General features: G+C 36.7%; 3 protein-coding genes across 3 annotated transcripts; 1 reads left to right on the top strand and 2 right to left on the bottom strand.

The window, feature by feature from the left end:
- Window positions 1-20: 20 nt before the first annotated feature.
- On the bottom strand, window positions 21-4,023 carry LOC149737406 (uncharacterized). The gene is made up of 7 exons (XM_089874213.1): window positions 3,846-4,023; window positions 3,270-3,389; window positions 2,821-2,877; window positions 2,122-2,244; window positions 1,420-1,536; window positions 905-983; window positions 21-640 (listed from the first exon to the last, which is right to left on the bottom strand). Exons 1-7 carry the CDS (start codon window positions 3,936-3,938, stop codon window positions 561-563), a joined length of 669 nt encoding a protein of 222 aa, XP_089730339.1. The 5' UTR covers window positions 3,939-4,023; the 3' UTR covers window positions 21-560.
- Window positions 4,024-4,647: 624 nt separating this feature from the next.
- On the bottom strand, window positions 4,648-23,382 carry LOC149737407 (target of rapamycin complex subunit lst8-like). The gene is made up of 8 exons (XM_089874198.1): window positions 23,159-23,382; window positions 22,456-22,523; window positions 21,802-21,948; window positions 21,299-21,449; window positions 19,918-19,996; window positions 19,459-19,585; window positions 5,842-6,005; window positions 4,648-5,361 (listed from the first exon to the last, which is right to left on the bottom strand). The coding sequence occupies exons 1-8, from the start codon at window positions 23,276-23,278 to the stop codon at window positions 5,249-5,251; spliced, it is 969 nt and encodes a 322-aa protein (XP_089730324.1). The 5' UTR covers window positions 23,279-23,382; the 3' UTR covers window positions 4,648-5,248.
- On the top strand, window positions 13,441-18,608 carry LOC149737408 (ADP-ribosylation factor 3-like). The gene is made up of 5 exons (XM_089874211.1): window positions 13,441-14,635; window positions 14,760-14,937; window positions 16,767-16,877; window positions 17,215-17,339; window positions 17,682-18,608. The coding sequence occupies exons 2-5, from the start codon at window positions 14,775-14,777 to the stop codon at window positions 17,853-17,855; spliced, it is 573 nt and encodes a 190-aa protein (XP_089730337.1). The 5' UTR covers window positions 13,441-14,635; window positions 14,760-14,774; the 3' UTR covers window positions 17,856-18,608.
- Window positions 23,383-23,581: the final 199 nt, after the last annotated feature.

The raw sequence follows: 23,581 nt of genomic DNA on the forward strand, positions 1-23,581 counted from the left end.
TGGGGAAAACCCGTAATCAATACTGTTTACTGCATGAAGTGTATTTTACATAGGGGAGCGAAATATGTAACGTGCATTTAACACAGTGTCGTGATTACAATTGAATTAAGATTGTCAATTAATAAAAAGTGAAATATGAATTATGGTTAAAGTAGGAAATGACAGCAGTTGCAAAGAAGTAGAAAACGATAAACGTGTTAGAAACTCGCATATTTTACAAAAGCAAAACTTAAACTATTAAGACAAAACGATCTTAAAAGGCCGAATCCTCTAATTGCAAAATTGTATAGATCGTACATATCTAGACCGGGACGAATTCAAGAACGGAGTTAGACTGTATGAACGACGTGTTGCCACGTATAGCCTATACATCGTTGGGTGTTGGAGTGATATAGGCCAAATCTGCCCTTAGTGCTGGAGTATTGGGGCAACTCTGGCTTAAATTGTAAAAAATACAAAAGAATAGAATCGTAAATGCATGCGCGAGGTTATACAAGTCCCTCGCCAGGGTTCGACAGGCTATAGAACCGATGATATACATTTGTTCCATTTAGTCGTGTTTAGTAAAACAGCACCACCGAATCACCCCCTTCTTGGTAGTTTATACCATTTGCGCCTGAGATATTGCTTATTTGAATTTCTGGAAAATAATAAAGGTTTTTACAAGAATATAGTAAGGTGGGGTAAGACGGGACACCTTTAGCACATAATATCTAAACATCCCAGTCGTGTTTTAAACAATTAACAACGGTCTATATATGGGGGAGTCCTGAGGATGCGGTTTTAAAATTCTGGAAATGTTATTTGTTTACTAAAAATAGCACGAGAAATAGAGTAAAACGGTGTCCTATCTTCCCCCATCCTATACAATATAAGGAGTAAATGTGAAGCATTGCATTCTTACCATCATATGTATTTTCTTCAGCTATCCTTTGTTCTAGTTGGCCTGTTGTTGTGTATAGATTGCTCCTACCCGCTGAACCCTTTAAGTAAAAGGTATTGAATGAGGGAATAAATGTGCCATGTAACTTAGTTAACCTCGCATGGCGAGGCAATGACGGTCGTTATAACATAAGTGTTCTGTTTCATTCACCTTGTGCCCGCTTGCGAGTTATCACGTATGTAACTTATTTATCCTTGCATGGCGGGGCAACGACAGTCGTTAGAACACAACTCTGTGAACAGTTATATATTTTATTGTACAGCCAACAGTTTGGACAACCCATTAATGATTACTGGGATGGAACAACTACCGGTAAGTGTCTTGTCAAAGTAGGCATATACACTCACAATGGTAGCAGCGACGAGTCTTGAACGCTTATGGTCTGTACATGCTAACTACTGCGTAGCGCACTATTATAGTGTATAGAACTACCTCTAACATTTATTAAGCTGTACTGAATCACAAATACGACTCACCGTGTAAAACTTGTTGTATACAATACCATAGCAATAATATAACTGAGAAAGCGCTACAACAACCTCAGAAAACGCGAGTAGAACGAGAATAGAATGAAGAGCGGTAATTGCGCCTCCCTGTAAAAATGAAGTTAATTTAAAAATAGCAATTAAACTCACACAAATCGTTTAACATGTATTATATAATGATAAATTCTATACAGCGCCGTTAAACAGTGGTTAGCCACGTGAAGATGAGCTTTATAAGAAGTTATAAGTTATATTTATTTTATAAGAATAAGTTATATTTATTTATTCAAATTAATCACTTTAATTTCTTTCTTTAAAATCTGCATTAACAAAATATTCCTTTATATTCAATCTAATTGTCCATATGAAACTGTAAAACAGGTCTGTTTGGCGGTCGTTACAATAATGCATGGATGTAACATTCTCATACGTGGCAGGACAACGATAGTCGTTATAACACGGGTGCTTTGCTTCATACACCTCGTGCTCCCTTACGAGTTACCACGTATGTAACTTTGTGGTGATAGGTTTTCTGCATGACCAACAATTAGAATTTAAACAACCCATTAGTCACCACTGGGTTTGACCAATTTTGTTATGTGTCTTGCCCACAGACACACACTTCCACAATGGTTACCACGTATGTAACTATAATAATCTTGAAAGGTAACAATGCTAGCATGTCCCACTTACCACCGTAGGATTGGAAACAATAGACAGGTTTGGATTGTAGCTTGCTGCTGAAGCAATTTCAATGGCGAACATCATGATACCGAAGATGGTGGATGCCATGGCGCCAAACATTGCTCTATTTATCTGGATGGATGGATATATATGAATGATACGTATTTGTCCTTGTGTGGCTGTTTCATATACACCTCGTGCCCGCTTACGAGTTACCAATATGTATGTAACTTTATTTATCATCGCATAGCGGGGAAACAACAATCGCTATAACACGGGTGTTCAGTTTCATACACCCCGTGTCCACTTACGAGTTAGGCCTACCACGTATGCAATTTTTGGTAGATTGCTTTTTAACATATGGCTGACAATTGGATAACCCATTATAGTCACCACTGAGTTTAGGAAATTGCCGTTAAGTCCCGAAATACATAAGGTTTGCAAACAATGCTGAAATCTCTATATATTTTACCTATACAGTACGTTGGAAAGATAGGACACCTTTTCATGCTATTTTATTGTCCCATGTGGTAGTAAACAAAGAACATTTAAAGAATTATAAAACCGTATCCTCACGACTCCCTTAGACCGTTGTTAATTGTTTAAAACACAGTAAAAACATTTGGATATTGTGTGCTAAAAATGTCCCGTCTTCCCCTACTTTACCATAAGATGTAGCGCTAAAAAAAACGGAACAAACGCGCTCACCTGTGTGAACTCCGGTTGTCCTCCTGCTAATATTCCCAAAACTCCAGATCCAATAAACTACAACGTTCGTTAAACATATGGTAACTTAGTTTTTTTACAAATTAAAAACAATACCCGATCATAGTTAATGATGGGGTATCCGGTACAGTGCTTATAGCGCACCCGTTTTTGGCTAAAGCTTGTTTGGGTTAGAGGTAAACAAAACTGGTCATATAAACGAGCACGAGGTGTATGAAACAGAACACCCGCGTTGTAACGACTGACGTTGCCCCGCCATGCATGAATAAATAAGTTATAGACGTGGTAACTGGTAAGCAATCACGAGGTGTATGAAACAGAACACCCGTGTTATAACGACTGTCGTTTCCCGATTATGCGAGAATAAATAAGTTACATTTATTCATTATAATCATATACACCATAATTTGGTATTAATTGACATAACTTACAAATACGCTGCACCATATCCCAGACCCTGTGTCAAGAATGTTGAAGTTGTTTTGACTGTCCAACCCCAGGGCTATGGAAGCGAAGAGAATTGAGAGAAACCCGATTAATATTTGCGACCACTGCGAAATTAATTAACAACATTGTGACTAAAAGGCGAGAAGTTCAAACTACTTTATATCGTTTATAACTTATATAATAGGTTGGGGTAAGATGGCCCATCATGCTAAGTTTCATTTAGGTTTATCGTCCCATTTGATGGTAAACAAAGAATATTTACTTGTGGTAACTAATAACTATATTGTATACGTTACAGTTGGGTAAGATGGTTACTGTTAGCACATAATAGCCCATATTTCGTAATCGTGCTTTAGCAATTAATAACATTCTTTCAAATTCGTGGTATAGACACCGTTAGTTTAAAACACAAGTTTCGCTATACGCTGTATCTATAGGCAGTAACTGGAAATAAGCGTTTGCACAGTCACTATTTTGGTTGGTACACTGATAGATATTGTTATTTTATATAAATGGCTCGAGGCATAACAACACAATCCTATCAATAACAACCAACTTACACCAGTAAGATTGTAATACTTTGAATATTTCCTGCCGATTCTTGGGTTTATAACTGACTGGGGAAGATATATTTGTGGCTGGCCTTCCTCCATAATACTTCTTAGACAAGTATATAGGACTGTACAGAAAGTACATACGCACACAAACGCACAGACCGTGTCAACACAAGACGCTTTATCTACATAAACCCAGACCTGTGTGACGTCACTGAAGAGTTGAAACTTAATATTCGACGTCAAAAGCGTTAATTTAGTTTAAATTAAATACGCTGTTGAATTGGATTTATTTTGATGGATTAAAAGAATTTGCATTTGAAAAAAATGGTGTTTTACTTGTTTAGGTTTGACAATGTATATAGCAGTGTGGGGTAAGATGGTATACCGCTGACACATAACATTCCACATTCCCTTTCTCATTTTTAACGATTAAGAACGCTCTTTTAAGAGCCGTAGGGAAACGGTAATAAAGCTTCAGATAAAATGGAACACCTCTTGTACCATCTTCCCCAACCCTAGTATACTGGGAAATGCCACATTTTGGCAAACAGAAATAAATTACAAGTTTCGAAATCAACGAAGCGTGTTTACGCAAACTTACAATCGCCCACAAGTAAATTACCCCATTCAAATACCAATATACGACAACACAGTGTTTCAAATACGATTCCCCATTACGATTAAGAAAGCAAAGAAAATTAGATAATAATAGAAATCATGATTAACTACGAGAGTGGTTTCAAGCTTTTTAAATAAATTAACTGATAAAGTGTATAGTGAACAAAATTTACACTCAATAAACATAAGCATATGCAGGCGATTTATTTTGGCGCAAATTTCAGTCAAGGAAACAAAAAGAAAATTACATAGATGTTGTGTAGGGTAAGTTGGCTACCGTTAGAACATAATATCCCATATTTCATAATCGTGTTTTAACAATTGACAACGTTCTTCCAAAGTCATGAGGGTTATATAGTTCTGTAAACAAATGTTTTTCTATCAAACGGAAAGATAAAAGAGGACGCAACATCCAACGTGACCACCTCCTTAATATAAAGTGGGGTGGGGGAGGATGGGACACTTTCAGCACATAATATCCAAACACCTTGATCGTGTTTAAACAATTAACAACAGTCTATGGGAGTCGTGAGAATACGGTTTTATAATTCTTTGAATGTTCTTTGTTTACTACCAAACGGGACGAGAAAATAGAATGAAAGGTGTCCCATCTTTCCCCACCCCACCCTATAACCGAAGCCATGATTACCAATACTTTTGACTGGAGTAAAAACATCATATATTTTCACATTATTCTAACTTTTCTGTCTCTATACGAAACTCTCGGTTCGGAACGTTTCGGAACAGTTCGGAGGGGCGACGACACAGAGTTCGAGAATTAATTTCTTTCACGTGGAATCGCTGAACGCCAAGCTCACTACCGCCTTCGAGTGGCCACTATATTCCCTCTTCACTTCCGCGGTTTCTATGTTCCACAGTCGAGCAACACAGTCCGATGATGCTGGGTAAGATTGGGCAGTTACGGTGGGGAGAACATATATGCAGGAAAGCACATGCAACATTATGATGGTAAATTACGAGAGGGATTTTAACCTTAATGAATGAATGGATGAAACTTATTTATCCTCGCATGAATTTCCTCATCGTGTTTTTTACAATTAACGCTTTCAAAGTCGCGAGGGTACGGTTATACAATTTTATAAATATTCTTTGTTTACTAGCAAAGGTAAAGAAATGTACAACAACTAAATGCAGATTCTTCTTGGTAAATTGTATCACAGACATTAAGTGTCTTGGCCAAAGACACACACGTCAACAATGGTAGCAGCATCGAGCCTCGAACCCGTCAAATGGGTTAGAGACAGAGGGGCTAAGCAGTTCGCCATGGCGTTCGTGTTCAGAACGTTTAACTTGTAGAATCGAACCACAAACATGCGTGGTTAGTGGTCACCTCCGCACCCATACAGTTACATAACATCACCTGTTATTATAAACTGGGAGTCAGCTGAGAATTCACAATCCCACATCCAACCGTGTGGGGGGTCCGCAGGGTCGGTGTTGCATAACTTTAGTGTGGATAGATGCTGGAAGTGAGAGGTTTGCCAAACTTTGACAGACTGGTCGGCCGATGTCGTTGCGAGGAGTCTGTGGGAACAAACCTTAAGTTTTAACATAACCAAAATTATATTTATCGAAAAAAGGAAGTGAAGACCAGAATATTTAAAATACGAACTTCATAGGGATCTGTGTGAAAAGAAGGGGAAATACAGCGAACGATTTAAAATGCCGTTTCTCCTATTATAATTAAAAATCTGGATTAATTTATAGTATAACGTTTTGTGTGTTTATCAGCCACGCTTTTATAGAACTTCTGTACTTTTGTTTTAACCATAAGCGTGTTTTAACGACTGTGGTTTTGCCGTTACTACATGTCTTTTTCACTTTTGTAACATTTTCCGATCTTCGTTATTAAAGAGATAAAAAATTGTCCTTTAAAAATTAGTTCACACAATTTTTGAATGACCATCACACAGCGAACAGTTTAAAAGCTTTTTCGTTCGATATTACAATTCGTGTAATTTTCCACCAAAACTAGTCTTAAACTGCGGATAAATCTGAATTAGATCTGACTTGTTTAATGCTACATCACTTTGATTGTACGTTAAACGATCACAAAGTTGAAGAATGTCCGTCAATTAGGATTTGTTGACGCGCAAGTATTACGCGTTGCGCATGTGTTAACGCACACACACGTAAGCGTTTGACGCACGCGCACATGCGTGCAACACTTTCGCATATTTGAACGACGGAAAGCAACCGACCGTAAAATATCGACGGCATCAGCAAGCAGCAGTTATGTGCAAGCTTAGGTAATATAGATAGCAAATTTATTCCTTGAAAAGTTAAAAACTCAGACAGGATATTTAGTCGCAGAAAACATGGGTTTCTGGTCAGATTTTCATTTCAAAGGTTTCGGTTGAAAAACCATAACTATATTAAGTGATGTCAGAAGTTAAAAAAGTTTTATACAAAATGACTAAGTCTTTACTTTCGTTCAAACTTTCGCCCTGACTTGACGCAGAATTTCGTTGGTAGCCCATCGCCTCTATATTTGGGTAAGTTAAGAACACATGTCACTGCACACAAACTTGTTTTACCATAAACGTGACGTCAAATATGACGTAAATTATGTTTCGTTCCCTCCAAAACACCATTCAACCACACCACGTGATCGTATTATCGCTTCCCTTATTCAAGGTTAATCCATGATGTCATTCAATTAGGTTCGGCCAAGTTTCTGTGTGACGTCATACCAATACGTCATATTGAAGGGTTTAGCAGCAAAACGCTATTTTCGACACTTTTACTCAAGTAGTTTTTTGTGTTTTTAACGGCTTTCGTTTTGTTGGTAATTCCCCTTTTTTCGATATTTTAATTAATTTGATCCCGCTACCGTTTTCGAACGAATAAATATAATTTATGTTATGTAATGTAAAGTTCCCCACGACACTTGTCGACCGTTCGTTCAACTGCTCGCCGCTCCAACGCGCAATTAAAAGTAAACAGAAGGCAATTTCTCCCGGCAATAAATCAAGACATTTCATTATTTGCTGCCCGGAGTTAAGAGTCGATTATCTGCGGCGACTTATCTACTGCTGAGCTGTAGTTTGTTGCTGCACTTTATAAGCAGGATTAGCAGCAGGAATCCAAGTTTTGGAAGATCATTAAAGTGGTGTTAACGCAGATATTGAAGTAAACAGAGCGAATGTGTTTGGAGAAAGTTAAGCAAATCCTTTTTTGGAGTGAAAGAACTTTCTGCACAGCGAAGTCAAACGGGAAAACTAATTAATTTGCGCCGGTTTTAACGTTGCAAAAGAACCAATGAATGAAATCGTGTGTGTATATATGTGTGTGCATGTGTACGAATGATTGAATGAATGAACGAAAGATACGCTGATAGTAATAACAAGTTTGTTCTACCACAAGAACTTTCTACATCCACACCAAATAATGCTTACTTCGCACTTTGAGGAACAGAAAGGGCAATGTTAGCGTTTGGGTTTACATTTTTAAATTCCGCTTTAGAATTACAAGTCATATCAGAACATTCATGCGTTGTTAAGAACTGTTTCATATAAATAGAGATAAGGGTTCCATTTGTTTGGTTAATGCGAGCGTTGGTGTTGGGGTAATGGGCCAAATCTAACTTAAATCCAAGGCCCTCTAACATGAACTTCACCAATAGAGAATATAAATCAAATCGTTGAGTTATATACGGGTGAAGTAAATAATATTTTGCTGTTAAAGTTATCGCTTGTAGACAACGATACCCTGTTTTATGTGAAACGAAAATTAGTTTGCGGTTTTAAAGTCGTTTTAATTATGTGAGGTTGGCAGTGCCTTCACTTTAATCACTGGACAGCTTTTAAACAATGGAAAGCGTTTCAAGACAATGACAACAATGGGCGTTACGATCGCGCTTTGTAATATAGAACGCTGCGATTGCTGTGAAGTCGCCCTTTGTTCGGCGGGGAGAAATAGCGGTTTACAAAAAAACAACATAACTGACTTGGTTAGTACAACCATGAGGGTATAGGTTTATGTAGTAAGCGATGGACTGTGTAGACTTGATTGATGGTTGTTGTTCAAGGATAATAAAGGTTTAACATGAAAGGAAAAGGTTAATGGATATTCTGTGATTGAAAGAATGAATGTAACTTATTCATACGGCGGGGCAACGATAGTTGTTATAACTGAAGTGTTCTGTTTGTTGCCCGCATACGAGTTACCACGTATATAACTTAACATGTTTAGTAAGGTCTGCAACTGTTTGCTTTGAATAAATGTAACTTGTTTGTGGCGGGGCAACGAGTCGTTATCGCAGTGTTGAAATACATAAATTGGGTTTCTCTGCCTTGGGCATTATTGGTGTAAAAAGTCAGCGCAGGTTCGTAAGTGACGTAATAGATACGTCATAATGTGTAGAAGAAGCGATAAGAGACCTGGTCAAAGCCCTAAACAACTGTGTGTGAAATGGATGCAATTCCCATGCGAGTATTGGACGTTTAGGGTCACTTTGTAGTAACAGCGGTTTGCATGCGTGTGATGAAGTGTTTTAAGTGTAGAGGTGTACTAAGGTTTTTATGCAATTATAACGTTGGCTTTGTTCTGTGGTTTATATAGCGCAGTAAACTTAAAATGGGGAACGAAGATTGATTTTGACAACCTGATAACGTGTATATATATATGGTAGGGTGGGGGAAGATGGGACACCTTTAGCACATATTATATCTAAATATCCTGATCGTATTTTAAACAATTAACAACGGTCTATGGGAGTCGTGAGGATACGGTTTATAATTCCTTGATTGTTCTTTGTTTACTACGCCTACTATATATTCAAGAGCAATGTTATGTGCTTTTGCAATAGTGTGATCACTCTATTATGACGCAAGCTTATATAACAATGCAGTTATTATGGAGAAAATGATTTTAGTGTAGATGACATGTAGGTCGTTCACTGCAGTTTATGGAAGGGAACTGTAGTCAAATTATAACAGCTTTTCACAGATAAGTTGATGTATCAGCATAGAGAAAAACCGCGAGCTTAATCGAAATCCACCAATGACGTCACCGGTGCAAATATAATTGACGAAAAATCGGAATCGTTAACGTTTTAAACGGAACGATTTGAATTGTATATTTAGCTCTAAGGCTATTAAGGACTGTAGTACTGGACCAATAAATTGACTTTTATAAATGAAATTATAAAATTTGACAACTTCCCTTTATTTTATGTGACAAAAAGCTTTTTTTGTTCAAAATTTAATTTAGTTCCCCTTTAAATAAAATGACAACCAAGTTTGTGGAAAATGAGTATAGTGCGTGTAAGTCAATATAAAAGTGTAGACTGTAGATAAATCGAAAAGAGTTCAATTTTGAACGAAACGATTTGAATTGAAGATTCAGCTCAGAAAGGAATTTCTGTATTTTCCTTTTTATAAAATTTCACTTTAGTTACTCTTTGAATGAAATTACAAGAGAAGTGAGTATAGTGCATGTAAGTCAAATGGTGATCGTCAATCTTCGGCAGGGAAGTTTAGTGATGTTTTGTAGTGTGTTTTATTGATTCGTTCGGCGTCGGTTCAACTGTTTTTTTTCTTTAAACACAACTGGTTAAAACACACAATTTGTAAAACACAAACGTTTTTTCGTTTTGTTATATATGTTGTTTATTGGAGTTTCGATCTTGAAATATGAAGCTCTAAAGTGGCGACGGTATATTTAAATTCACATTCGAGCTTCAGCGTTGAATAAACCAGAAGGAAATTAGAAATTTAAACCGAGATATGAAAGAAATTGATCGATCTTAGTTTGGTGCTGGTGGTTAAGTCGACATGACTTTTACATTTTACTAAGTTCGACAATTTCGCCCGCAAGTCTGGCGTCTGTCTCGGCTTGACATAAAGGCTGAGTTTGTTTAGTGTTCAATATCATGTATGTTGAACTCGTGAGTTGTTAGATGGAGTTCGAAGCCTCACTACAATTGCTCTAACACAGTGTTTTTTATGGGTTGTTCAAATTGTCAACCATACAGGAAAACAAACATCTACAAAGTTACATACGTGGTAACTCGTAAGCGGACACAAGGTGCATGGAACCTATCGTATATAACGAATGTTGTTGCCCTGTCATTCGAAAAAAGTTACATACGTGGTAACTTGTAAGTGTAAGCGGGCATGAGGTGTATGAAACAGAACACCCGTGTTATAACGACTGTAGTTTCCCCACCATGCGAGGATAAGTACATTCAAAACGCTTCATCCAACAAATGAAACGTGTTGATTCTTATGCGCACGGTGGTGATAGGTGGCTTATACACTCACGATGGTTACCACAGTCGTGATGTGGTAGCAGTTTAACTGCTGGATTGAGCCGAGTACGTGTTGCTTTGGTGTCAGAATTGTGGCGAATCCAGCAAATCGGGATTTAAGAGAAATTCGCCTCAAATGTCAGACTCGTGTATTTTGTGGTCGCTTTCAAATTTTAATCTTGAGTGGATATTCGAAAACCGCCCTTTAAAGTCTAGTTATGGCAGACAGGTTACATTGGGATTATTTAGCGTCGTTAAGCGCTTATACCTTAAAAGGTAGAATACTGAGGGGTAAGGTCGGATACGTAAATACAAAATATCCCGTATTTCCCTTTTACAAATAACATCTTTTTTAAAGTCGTGAGGATATGACTACAAAATAATGTAAATATTCTTTGTTTACTATTAAATGTAACGATAAAAGAGAATAAAAACCTGTCCCATTTTACCCCTATATTTAGCCATCTTACCCCAACCAGCTGCAAGTCAAAGGTGGCAAGACAATGTTACCGTTAAATTTCGAAAAGTTGTCAAATTTCCCTAACATGTTTACTTGCAAGGCTAGATAATTAGCGTGTTTAACCTAAACGTAAACGTGATGTTTTCATTCGTCCGCACTGTATTAGGTTACCTAGATCCTTGGGTATCGAAGTAATCGACTTTGTATTCTATTGTTTATATGTAAGGTTATAGCTTAAGCGGTATATTCGAACACGAGTACATGATTGTCCCATACACGAGAACAAGGTAAAGAAAGGAATATTTGAAGTTATTTTTAGAAGTAAGTTTGGCAGACGAAGACGCGTGACGATCCTGCACGTTCGTCTGCGATTATTGACTTCTATATAGTTGTGTCGGTAGGTGTACAGTGTATATATATGTGTAGATATGCCGTATGTATAGCTTGTGTAGGTATGGCTTGTATTGAAGGTATACCCGTTGTGTAGGTAGATTGTTATATGTATATATGTCAACATTGACAAATAGATAGCTAGCCGATTAAGCGTTATCGATACTTATTAATAATTAGGAATTGATTTTGTTTGTTACAATTCGCAGCGCTTGATCTTGACTGGTATTTCGTTACGAGAATCATCCAACTTTATGAGCATTATAGATCAGAACCAGATTCATGGAATTCAACACAGCCAGGGGTTAGAATCGTTAGATGATAACCATACATTTGGCGACGTTCATTCTATTGTAAGTATATATAATAGGTATGAAAAGGAATTGCGAGCCCCAAGTCAATATTTAACATTCTCCATAGCAAGATATACACCAGTAGACACTTTGAAGATACGTGTTTAAAGTTACATAACATAACTTGTTATTTATCTCTTCGAAAGTGATGGCAGGTTAAATTAATTGAAACGAAGAGAGTTTTTTTGAAAGCGGTAGCGAAGATCATATTAATTAAAACAACGAAGAGAGCGCAGTTAGCAGCAAAACGACAGTCGTTAAAACATGCTATGGATCAGAGGTGTGGGAAAGAGCGTAAGTTAAAAAGCGTGGCTGTTGAACCCAATGTTGAATACTTGTTCATAAAATACGTCGTAAATTGCTTCGTTAAAGTAAATATGCAGCGCCAATTAACTCAGTGTTTGATGTGGTGGTTCGCATATAGATTTCTGGCTACGGTCCGTTTAACTCGGGCCCATGGGCACGGTTTCGAGGCGAGAGGTAATCGTTGGCTTAAACGAGAACCGTATCGCCATAGTAGCATGGTTCAATACACTTGCGAGGCTGAACGTTGCCATGTACTTTGCGTGTCGGTCAAGCGCTTATTTCACGATCGCGATCAACCAGCCACACCCGGGTTTGTTGTTGTCTCCGGGCGATTTGTTGCAGATTTGCAGAGACACTGACGAAGCAATTTCCGAGAAACCTCGGCCGCGAACGGCCAGGAGGTTGTTTTAAAAACGAATTGTCAATACCGATATGCCTAAACTCAGTAACGTTTTTGGTAGTTAGCATTTCGTGTTGGCTAAAATGTTAAATACTGTTCTATTTGGTATATAGGACTTGGGCAAGTGATCGTTTAAAAAAAACGTTTTATTAATACCGATACGTCCACCACCAGTAACAGTTTCAGTAGTTAAGAGTTTCGTAAACAATTTTGGTGCTATTTTTGTAAACCGGCGATGCAATTTAAGGCGAAATTTCTAACAGAATATAATAAGTTGGGCTTATTTTTTGTCAGTTACGTTTTTCGTAGCACCCGGTCCTGATTGTTATTTTGTCACGGGGTATTGTCCAACTTTATGAGCAATTCATACGTTCATACTTAAGGAATTTATCAAAGTTACTGTGAGTTTAGCCATGATTTGTTTGGACGTGTCTGTATTTTAGTAACGTTTTTCTATTTCGTTCATCGAATACTATCCTGCACTTCTGTAGTAACTACCCGGGCAGCTGGCTCTAAAGTTCGCGCTTTGGGTTAAAGCAACAAACAAGCTGTGTGACGTCACAGACGCGATAGATTCATTCATTGTCCAACAGCTTCGTGAGTTGAGTAGACGATTGTTTAACGATTACGTTCATATCGCGTTTTAAGGTGATTTGGTTTAATATGACAGAATTAGTTGTATTGCAGGTTTAGTAAAACTATAATTTATCAGCAGCGTGTTTTATGACTGGCATTTGCTGCTAATTCCGTTCTCTTCGTTGTATTAACTAACCTCACCTTCGTTACTATATCCGAAGAGATAAATCAAATATTTCGTTATGTTAGTAAACGCATTCATCAAGTTACGACTGTTATTCTATGGGGGCCCAAGTAGGGCGTGCGGACCGTCTACCAAAGCTGGTAGTTTCTACAAAGGTCAGTTTTCAGGCACTATGCGGTCAATTGACTCACAGGTTTGATATGATTGTCTATGAAATGTTCACTAAGTTTAACTGCGGGGCGATGGAGTCTACTTTATATTAAAAGCGCACAATGAACGATAAGTGCCTTTAAGGGCTTGCAGCAGTTTTCTACAAAGAGTTGCGTAGTATTTTTATAACATATATTTTAATTATCTCTTTGAATACAAGAAAGTAGGTTAGATTTATTAAAACAACAAAGTAAAGGATTAGCAGCAAAATAACAGTCGTTAAAAACAAGTTATATATAAAACCACTTTAGTAAAAGTGTTGGACAAAAGCGTGGCATACGTCATTTATAGCAGGGTAGCTTCCGTGTGGTTACGCAGATTATATATTACGTGATTAATAAGTAAAAGTTATTTTATGATTTTAAAACAACATAACGAAACACGATAGAAAAACTATATTTAGATCTGGCGTGTTTTGTCTGGTAAGTTCTGGAGTAAGAATAAAATATGTATTGAAGTATTACAGTAGTTGCTACCGTACGTCATCAGTGACGTAGTATGCATCCATAAAAGGTGTTCAAAGTAATCTAGTCATCTTAATGCGTTATAACTTGCGTGCAGGAAGTATAAGCATTGTATTTAACACTGAGTAGGGGTGAAACTAAGTGTATTGAACAACCAGTAAGCGTGGAGGTTTCACTCTGAGAGGCGGGATAAAACAACAACGTCTACGAAGCGTCATCGAGTTGTATGACAACATTAAAGACAATTTATACGAAAACTAAACGTCTGTGTGTAAGGAACATTTGGAATACCGTGGCAGTTTCCTTAATACATCAACTTGCTGTAGAGGAACAAGTTATACAACATTTGTGCAGAGATTAACATTGGAATACTGGCATCTGCTTTGTTGTGAGAGCAATACAAATATATTTGCTGTTAAGGTTATAGGAAGACTAGAGATCTCTTTTCAAAAGAACATTTGGAATACTGTGGCATCGACAAGGCTAGTATATAGACATTTCCGCCGTTGAAGAAGTTAACTGTTTGTACCCGTTTGGAATACTGTAGTAGTACCACAGGTAAGCTCTAATTATAAATATTGAATAAAATTAATTGAACTGTAAAAAGAATGTCACTTTTTCTACAATGTTGAAATTCGTGATGTTTAGAAAATGCTTAACGATATTAACATTATTTTTGTAGAAAAGTGGGCGCGCCATGGGCAACCAATCAAGCGTTGATAGTAAAGGGGGGATACTGAAGAAGTTGTTCAGCAATAAAGAGGTTCGCATACTAATGGTAGGGCTGGATTGTGCGGGGAAGACAACGATACTTTACAACCTGAAGATGGGGAAAGTTGTTCGGACCATACCAACTATAGGTGGGTTTGGTGTTCATGAAGTGGTAGTTTAAAGTTGTACTGTTGTAGTAAACTGCCACAAACATGGGGGGCAATAATAACCAAATAGGTCTCCATTAGTAATGTAATAAAAACTTTACTTCGATTGTCGAATAGAATAGTAAAGTTCAGATTAATTTAAACAACGGAGAGGGAGAAGTAAGCTAAAAATGACAGTCGTTAAACTAGGATTAGAATTGTTCATTCACTTCAGTGGAAAAAAAAAGACTAATTAAATCCTAGGTTTTATTTTAGTATAATTTTATTTATGATTAATCTAGAAAACTGAATGTATTTAAAGCTTGTTTATCAAGTGCGATACTGTGTTACAATTACTTGAGTTTTTAGATGTGCTTTTTAGGGGTCTCTTTTAATTATAATTTTACACTAATTTAAGTGGAAAACTACCATAGTGGGCATTATATGAGTAAAGGAACTTTCCACAATATTACATCATGTGGGGAAATCATGTGTAATTTGAACATTGGTTAATGTTTAACTACAAGATGTTTGCACACGTTGTAAATACACTGGTTCTGCTTGTTTAACTAGAACTACAATATCAACATCATAAATGAAATAACTTCCGTTTTACCTTAAGTGAGTGGAATATTAAAATAACCTGGAATCGTTATGTAGTATGTATGTTATAATTAAAACGACTGTATAATGTTATAATGACTGTCGTTGCCCGCCATGCGAGGATAAATAAGTTACATACTTGGTAACTTGTAAGCAAACACGAGGTGTATGAAACAGAACACGCGTGTTATTAACGACTGTCGTTGCCCGCCATGCGAGGATAAATAAGTTACATACGTGGTAACTCGTAAGCGAGCACGAGGTGTATGAAACATAACACCTGTGTTATAACGTCATTGCCCCGCCATACGGGGATAAATAAGTTACATTCATTTATAGGTAGGTATCAATAATATTTAGAATGAGAATGACTGTTAATGCCACACGTTATTTTATTGGACCATGTGTGTTGTGCCATGTAAAAACAAATTAAAAATCTTTATAAGAAAATCTAATGTAATATTTATCAAAGATTGGCTTTAGAACCAAGTTAGAGTCTGGCACTCCTTATTCGAAGTGAGTTTGACATTTAAAGTAAATGTAGCAGCACAAGGGGTTTGGTTTAAGTTGTTACGAGGGCAATCATTTAAACTTGACATTACATGGGTGAATGCACAAGTAAAAAGTATTCGCTTAATTGATTAGCCTTCAACAACAATTTAAAAGTTGAACTGAAACTCTGGATAATCTGTTTCAACACAAAGCTTAGGCTTGTATAAAGCCTAATACCAAAACCAGACAAACTAAAATCAAAGAAAAAAAATGTAAAAACAAATCTTTCAAATATTTTGTATGATATTATGATATAGTTGTCTCCTGGCATAATGTAGTAAATACCTACATAGTAAATATCACTTCTTGTAAAATGTAAATTTTATTATACTGTCGTTTCAACTGCCATATGTCGAAACAATATTGGTATAAATTTATGTTGTTTACCAGAATAGCTACTTACATAATATATTATGCCTGGTAGCAATATAGTAGAATATCGGAAAACATATTTTACAGTGCAGTGGTATCTAGTTTGATTTTTTCCCCCTTTTAAAGATTTCCGCAATAATCATACGTTTTGCAGGTTTTATTAATTTTTTCCTTTTTATAAATTTATTTTAAGATTTTTATAAAAAATATGTTTTTTAGAGGTTTTAATAACTTTTCCATTTTATTATTTTATTTTATTTTTTTTTTATTTTAAGATTTTTTTAAAAAATATATATTTTTTACAGGTTTTAATGTTGAGACCGTGGAATACAAGAACCTGAGTTTCTCTGTGTGGGATATTGGTGGACAGGATAAGATACGACCACTGTGGAGACATTACTTCTATAATGTACAAGGTAACAAATGAACACAACATGTGTGAACCATCTTACCCCAACCTACTATATTTTATTCTTATTTTGGGGTGGCCTTGAAAGACATGAATGAATGTAACTCATTTATCCTCGCATGGTGGGGCAACGACAGTCGTTATAACATGGGAATTCTGTTTCATACACCTCGTGCCCGCTTACAAATTATGTGCAATTGTATGCAACTATTAGTGACCACTGTGTTAGACCAATTTTAAATAAATATGTCGTGCCGGTTCAATATATGTTGCCAATTTGTGTAGTTTTTTAAATAAAACTTTTTTTAAATGTTTTTTTTTAAATTTAACTAAATATTCCCCAGGTTTGATATACGTGGTGGACAGCAATGACAGGGAGAGAATCGAGGAGGCGAGAGAGGAACTTCACAGTTTGTTGGCTGAGGAAGATCTGAAGGATTGTAAACTACTCGTGTTCGGGAACAAACAAGTGAGTTCAAGTTGTGATGGAATAAAACTAAGCTTTGATGATTATGGTTTTGTTAGTGATTTTTGGAATCTTGAATGAATGAGTTAAAGTTACTTCTTGTGGCGGGGCAACGACAGTCATTATAATTACCCCGCGCTTTTGTTCCATAAACCTTGTGCCCACGCTTTTAATTGAATCTTTTACTTAAGCAGTTTTTCCCTAGCACATTTAAATATTTTTGTTCTGTTTTTATTTCGTTCCGTTTACTTCTTGTTTTAATTAATCTGATTTTGGTTACCGTATTCGAAGAGATAAATAAAAAACTATGTATGTATGTTTTAATCAATGAAAACCTTATTCCAGGATCTTCCTAATGCAATGCGAATGGATGAAGTTCGCGAGAAGTTAAATCTCTCATCTCTGGTTGATAGGAAGTGGCATATGCAAATGAGCTGTGCTGTGTCAGGACAAGGACTTTACGACGGGCTAACATGGCTCGCAACGCAGTTTAAACAGAAACACGGCCGAAAACATTGATAGGATTTGCCCCGCTCGGCAAAACTTAAAAACTCGTGCCTACGCACTGATAAAGTTCCGAATTGCATCAACACAACAGAATATTTCAACCAGATGACAACATGACCATCAATGCCGCACACTGTGATTATAAATACAAGGATAAACCAGAACTCCATCATAACATGAAGCAACCAAATACAATGATACACTGATCCAGGAATTTTACTGCATATTTTATTAATATTAAACAGTTTATTTGTTTTTTGTTTTGTTTTCCGATAATCTTGTATTGCGAATATATTCCTATGAAGCGTTTATATCGAGTACTACCCGCCACCCACTGTGCGCTTTTTTCGCATTTCTCTTTTTAATAATCAAGCAGAAGCTGATTATAATTGCTCTTGCATTTTCAAATGGCTGGCCGCCAAAATATTATTAAAGTAAATGAAGTAACTAATCAACTTTGATTGAATTCTAAGAGAAAAATATTAGTGTGTATTTGACAAACCAAGCAAAAACTGCAGAAGGACCACATATGAATTACCAGCCGTGTTTAAAACTTTTTAAGAAAAACAAAACTTATTTAATTAAACATGTTTTATCCCCCTTTTTTATTAAGTGGTTTCATTTTAAACTTTTCAGTTATTTGAAACAACTTAATTGCAAAGCTAATGCATATTACCAACTGAAATGTCAAACTATCAACTTTATGGCCGCACTTGCTTGCATGTTATGTTTATGAAAACTAAACTAATAAAAAATACAGATATATCTGGTCGCAGTAAAATACAAAGCAAAATATAAACTCTAGCATTTGAAGTTAAAACATTTTTCTAATCATTATAAATATCAAATATTGTTTATAATACAACCTGAAGATTAGTTACAGTCATCTTTATAGCAGCAATATATTAAACTTATGAGTGAATGTGGTGGTCACCTTTTAAACCATGAGTGGCATTGTGTTAGAATCTGAATTTTACACCCAACGTCACTATTTGCCTACTGGTAAAACAAGCAAAAGTACAGATTTTACCCTGCTGTTAGGTGTCTATACAAACAAGCAGAGCCAAAGTATATTGCATTCACCACATTAATCAATGAGGTTCCCTATGTTTGACAACTATGTGAGTAACTGCATTTTAACAATTTTACCCTGCTGTTAGGTGTCTATACAAACAAGCAGAGCCAAAGTATATTGCATTCACCACATTAATCAATGAGGTTCCCTGTGTTTGACAACTATGAGTGTAACTGTATTTCAACAATGTCACCCCAGATTTTACCCTGCTGTTAGGTGTCTATACAAACAAACAGAGCCAAAGTATATTGCATTCACCACATTAATCAATGAGGTTCAGTATGTTTGACAACTATGTGAGTAACTGCATTTTAACAATGCCACCATGTTGGGGTAATGAGCCAAATCTGGCCCAAATCCCAAGTCCTTAAAAACCTCAGCCATACAGAATAAAAAAATGTTACCCCAGATTTTTTTAAATAAAAAAAAGCGACACCTATGGTTATCACCCACAATGATAACAGTTCGAGCCTCGAACTCAAGACTAGTTACACTGCTGTTGTTACAAATTAAATAAAGTATAAATTAACACCAACTTACACGGAGTCTGGACTAAACTTGCACTTCAAGGCGTATCGTGAATGAGCTTTTAGTTTAGCGCGTGGGTTCACTTGTATCACGCCTTCCAATGACTTGCGTTGAGAAACACTCCATACAAAACATGAACCTGGAATTTAAAGTTTAAATAAATACACCGTTGGTATAAGTGCCAAACTTTGCACATTAGTTGGTGGTTGGTGTATATGTCTATAGGAAAGAGACTTGCTCCAATTAGGTGGTTACTAACAGGTTTTCTAAATTGTCAGTCATAGCCATACATAAAAATAATTACCCACAAAGTTACATACGTGGTAACTAGTAAGCGGGCACGCGGTGTATGAAACAGAACACCTGGGTTATAACAACTGTCATTGCCGCCATGTGAAGATAAACAAGTTTCATTCAATTAGATTAAATACATCATAAAATAAAGTGGACAGAAGGTAAACTAGTTTATACCTTCAGTATTGACAGCAGCCAAGTAGCTTGCATCTGCATCGATGTCAATGCAGTTGATCGCAACGTCGGGTTCAGGAATCTAGAAAATAGCATTAAAACTACCTGAGAAAAACGGCGAAGCAAAAATGTGGCTGTGAATTGCTAAACTCATATATGAATATTTCACTCAATCAATCATAGACTCTATCAGCTAAAGTTAGCGAAACACACACTTATTTTATTGTCCTGCGCCGTGGCATAGTGGTTAGCGCGCCTAGGGATGCACATTACAGAATTTCGAATCCATGAGATTCGAATCCTTTTGTATTCGAATCTAATTACGGGATTCAGTATTCTGTTTAATGACGTCATTACACGTCATCTCATATACTATAGTAACAATTTTTGAAACTTATTAATTTTGAAACAAAATATTTTTGTGTTTGTGGGACTTTCGAGAGTAAACGTTTCGTAACGTCTTTTCATAGCCTGATATACGTTTCATGACGCAAAAACTACCCAATAGTACAATTTTTGATCATTTTACAGCTCATGACCCAACAAGGCTGCTATGAAAGGGTCAATAAACTGACTTTTGTGGGTAAAATTTCTTTTTCCTATAAATATAAAAAGATTCGAAATTCTAGATTCGGAATTCTAGATTCGAAATAAAGTATTCTAGGATATCCTAGAATACCTAATTATTCTGTAATGTGCATCCCTAAGCGCGCCTGCCTGTAACCCAGAGGTAATGGGTTCAAGGCTCGACGCTGCTACCATTGTGGGCGTATGTGTCCTTGGACAAGACACTTAACGACAATTGCTACAACCCAGTGGCCACTAATGGGTTGTCCAAGTTATCAGCCATACATAAAAAAATGAAAAAAAATTCAAAAAAAATAGCCACCCACAAAGTAACATACATGGCAACTCGTAAGCTGGCACGAGGTGTTAAACCCGTGTGATAACGACTGTCGTTTTCCGGCCATGCGAGGATAAAGTAAATTACATTCATTCATTCATTTACTCACTACAATGTTTAAACTTGCAGCAGTACGTTGAAGATTAGATTTTTTAAAAACATAGAAACATAAAAAAATAAAAGGGAATTGGCAACAAAACAACAGTTTTTAAAACAGCTTCAGCTTCAGTAAAAAGGTCAAATAAAGCAATAATTTTCAATAAATATTAAATAAAAACTAGAAATGTGTTAATGGAAAAAGTTTATACATTAAACTAAATGGGAAGCCAATGTTAAGTCACAGTTATATAGTGCAGGGTATGCGAGCCTGAGAATTTTGCAAAGGTTGCAGCAACCCCTGGATTACCCATTTATAAAAAGAATGTAAAATACATTCTTTAAACTTACTTCATTATCCTACACAAATAGTAAATTACATACCAGACGTTCTGTTTTATCCGACTTTAGATCCCATATATTGATACAACCACTTTGGTCGGCCACAATCAGTTCACCCTGGTTAGGATGTAAGCACGCTGAGGTAATGGGTGCGTTAACTTGGAACATTCGGTTGCATTGGATGCTTCGAGCTCTATAAGATGGTATGTTATGTAAGTATAAAGTGTAACATGAGTAAGCACTCTAACAACAAGCTCTCAGGTAAAAAAATCATAATTTTTAATAAGTTTTGAAAGCCTAACTTAATTTTCCAATAATCATGCTTGTTCATGCTTGCTTAAAATGCCCAAAACCTGATGAAGTCTTACCGAATCGCAACAAAAAATAAAAATAGTTTTTCTTCTGCTATTAGGTATCTAACTGTCTATACAAACAAACAGAGCCAAAGTGTATTGCAAAGGTGAAACTGCAACTACAAATGTAACCGCTCTTTAACCATATCACTCAACATTTTACTACAAAACCAGAATTATCCTGCCCGTTACCTCATGTCCCATATCCTGGCCATGCAGTCTTCCCCCCCGGTAAACATCCACTTTCCGTCTTGTTGGAATCCAACTGACGTCACGTTCTTCCCCAAACCATCGTAACATCTGATCGGGTTCGGATTCATTGACTTTACGTCGTACATTCTAGAACATAGGGGTTTAAGTGAGATGAGGCAATGCTTCTATTGTATGTTTGGTAAATGGACCAACACTGGCCTAAATTCCAGGTCTCTAACAAAGCCCTCACCCACATAGAATCGAATAATACTGGGGTGGGCTTTGGGGGTTAAGTTTCTGCTTCATTTCTATGTGGCTTAGGTGCTATTGCGTGGCACACAATGTGGAGTGTTGTAGCAGCCTGGGTGTTGGGTTAATGGGTCAACTGTGTGCCGCTGTATGACCATAACTGTGGCCTAAATCTCAAGTCCAATGGTGTCCCACGCTGTACTCTGACATGGGGCCATCAATCTGATACCCAAGTTGAAACACGATGATAAGCCGCCGAAAGATTATTCACATTATGCCTGGTACTAAAATTACATCATCTTTATTCATTAATTAATGTAAAGCAATAATACATATGATACATGATGATAAATACTAAATAGTAATGATACAACTATACAAAGGTTTGATTTGTGTCTTATTTACCTGACATGTTGATACCCTGCAGCTGCAAGCAATCCCCGATCTGGTGTAATCTTCATTGCGTTTACTTGCTGTGCATAATATTGTAATGTTAGAAATGCATAAGATATAAGAAATGGAAAGGTACAACAACACAACAAGTGCTAATTCAGCGCTACACACAGATGTTACTTATTTATCCTCGCATGGCGGGGCAACGACAGTTGTTTTAACACGGATGTTCTGTTTCATACACCTCGTGCCTGCTTATGAGTTATACCACGTATGTAACTTTGTGGGTGATTTTTTTGTATGAGTAACAATTTGGGCAAGAGCAACCCACAGGGGTCAATAGTATATACTCCACGCTAAAAATGGTACGCTAACCATTGTGCTTTGGCACTAACATAAAATGTATGGTGCTAGTGAAGAATCTTCCCCCCTCCCCCGCCTTATTTGCTAACCACTAACCCCTAACAACTAACTCCTATAACCACTAACTCCTAACCCATATAACCACTAACCCCTATAACCACTAACTACTAACCCCTATAACCACTAACCCCTATAACCACTAACTACTAACCCCTATAACCACTAACCCCCTAACCATCAACACCTAACCCTCTAACCACCAACCACTAACACTTTCCATCTGCTATGTACGGAAGAATCTTCACTAGTGCCAAATGTATATACAGTTTTACAGCAATGGGTCAATCCTTACCGAATCTGGGTGTTGAACTGTTCGTAAACAAACCCCGCTATGAGCTTGCCAGAACCGTATGGTATGATCATAGCTTCCCGTAGCTAGTATAATAGAGTCACTGCTGCCATCGACGGTCATTTTAATGCAACAAACGAAACAGTTAGAAAAATATTAACTCTTAAACAAGTTGTTGCAATAAATTGTGCCGAAAATAAAATCCACACTTTTCGGGACTTCCCCTAAAATTGAGCATAGATGTTTTATTAATAAATTAGCGGTTTCTATGTAAATGTACAAAAGAAAATAAATCACGAAATGAAATTAATAAAAAGGTGAAAAAAAAGAAAAACGTATAATTAAATAACGTACCAGCGGAAAGTGGTGTAAATTTCCCATGAAACTGTTTAGGTATGGGCACAGCTAATAGTCAAAGCAATTGAG

Source organism: Ciona robusta, chromosome 3 (genome assembly GCF_009617815.1).
Source record: "Ciona robusta chromosome 3, ASM961781v2".
In the NCBI taxonomy this organism is placed as follows: domain Eukaryota; kingdom Metazoa; phylum Chordata; class Ascidiacea; order Phlebobranchia; family Cionidae; genus Ciona; species Ciona robusta.

What these genes read in the sequence shown, in the direction of transcription:
- LOC149737406 (XM_089874213.1), bottom strand. Translation starts at nt 3,938, where the DNA reads ATGGAGGAAGGCCAGCCACAAATATATCTTCCCCAGTCAGTTATAAAC. An exon ending in GACAACCGGAGTTCACACAG is followed by an intron (nt 2,245 to 2,820) that starts GTGAGCGCGTTT and finishes CCATCCATCCAG; the next exon opens with ATAAATAGAGCAATGTTTGG. An exon ending in TTGTTTCCAATCCTACGGTG is followed by an intron (nt 1,537 to 2,121) that starts GTAAGTGGGACA and finishes TCATTTTTACAG; the next exon opens with GGAGGCGCAATTACCGCTCT.
- LOC149737408 (XM_089874211.1), top strand. Translation starts at nt 14,775, where the DNA reads ATGGGCAACCAATCAAGCGTTGATAGTAAAGGGGGGATACTGAAGAAG. An exon ending in TCGGACCATACCAACTATAG is followed by an intron (nt 14,938 to 16,766) that starts GTGGGTTTGGTG and finishes TATTTTTTACAG; the next exon opens with GTTTTAATGTTGAGACCGTG. An exon ending in TTACTTCTATAATGTACAAG is followed by an intron (nt 16,878 to 17,214) that starts GTAACAAATGAA and finishes AATATTCCCCAG; the next exon opens with GTTTGATATACGTGGTGGAC.
- LOC149737407 (XM_089874198.1), bottom strand. Translation starts at nt 23,278, where the DNA reads ATGACCGTCGATGGCAGCAGTGACTCTATTATACTAGCTACGGGAAGC. An exon ending in CGGATAAAACAGAACGTCTG is followed by an intron (nt 19,997 to 21,298) that starts GTATGTAATTTA and finishes GCTATTTTCTAG; the next exon opens with ATTCCTGAACCCGACGTTGC. An exon ending in GGCTGCTGTCAATACTGAAG is followed by an intron (nt 19,586 to 19,917) that starts GTATAAACTAGT and finishes TTTAAATTCCAG; the next exon opens with GTTCATGTTTTGTATGGAGT.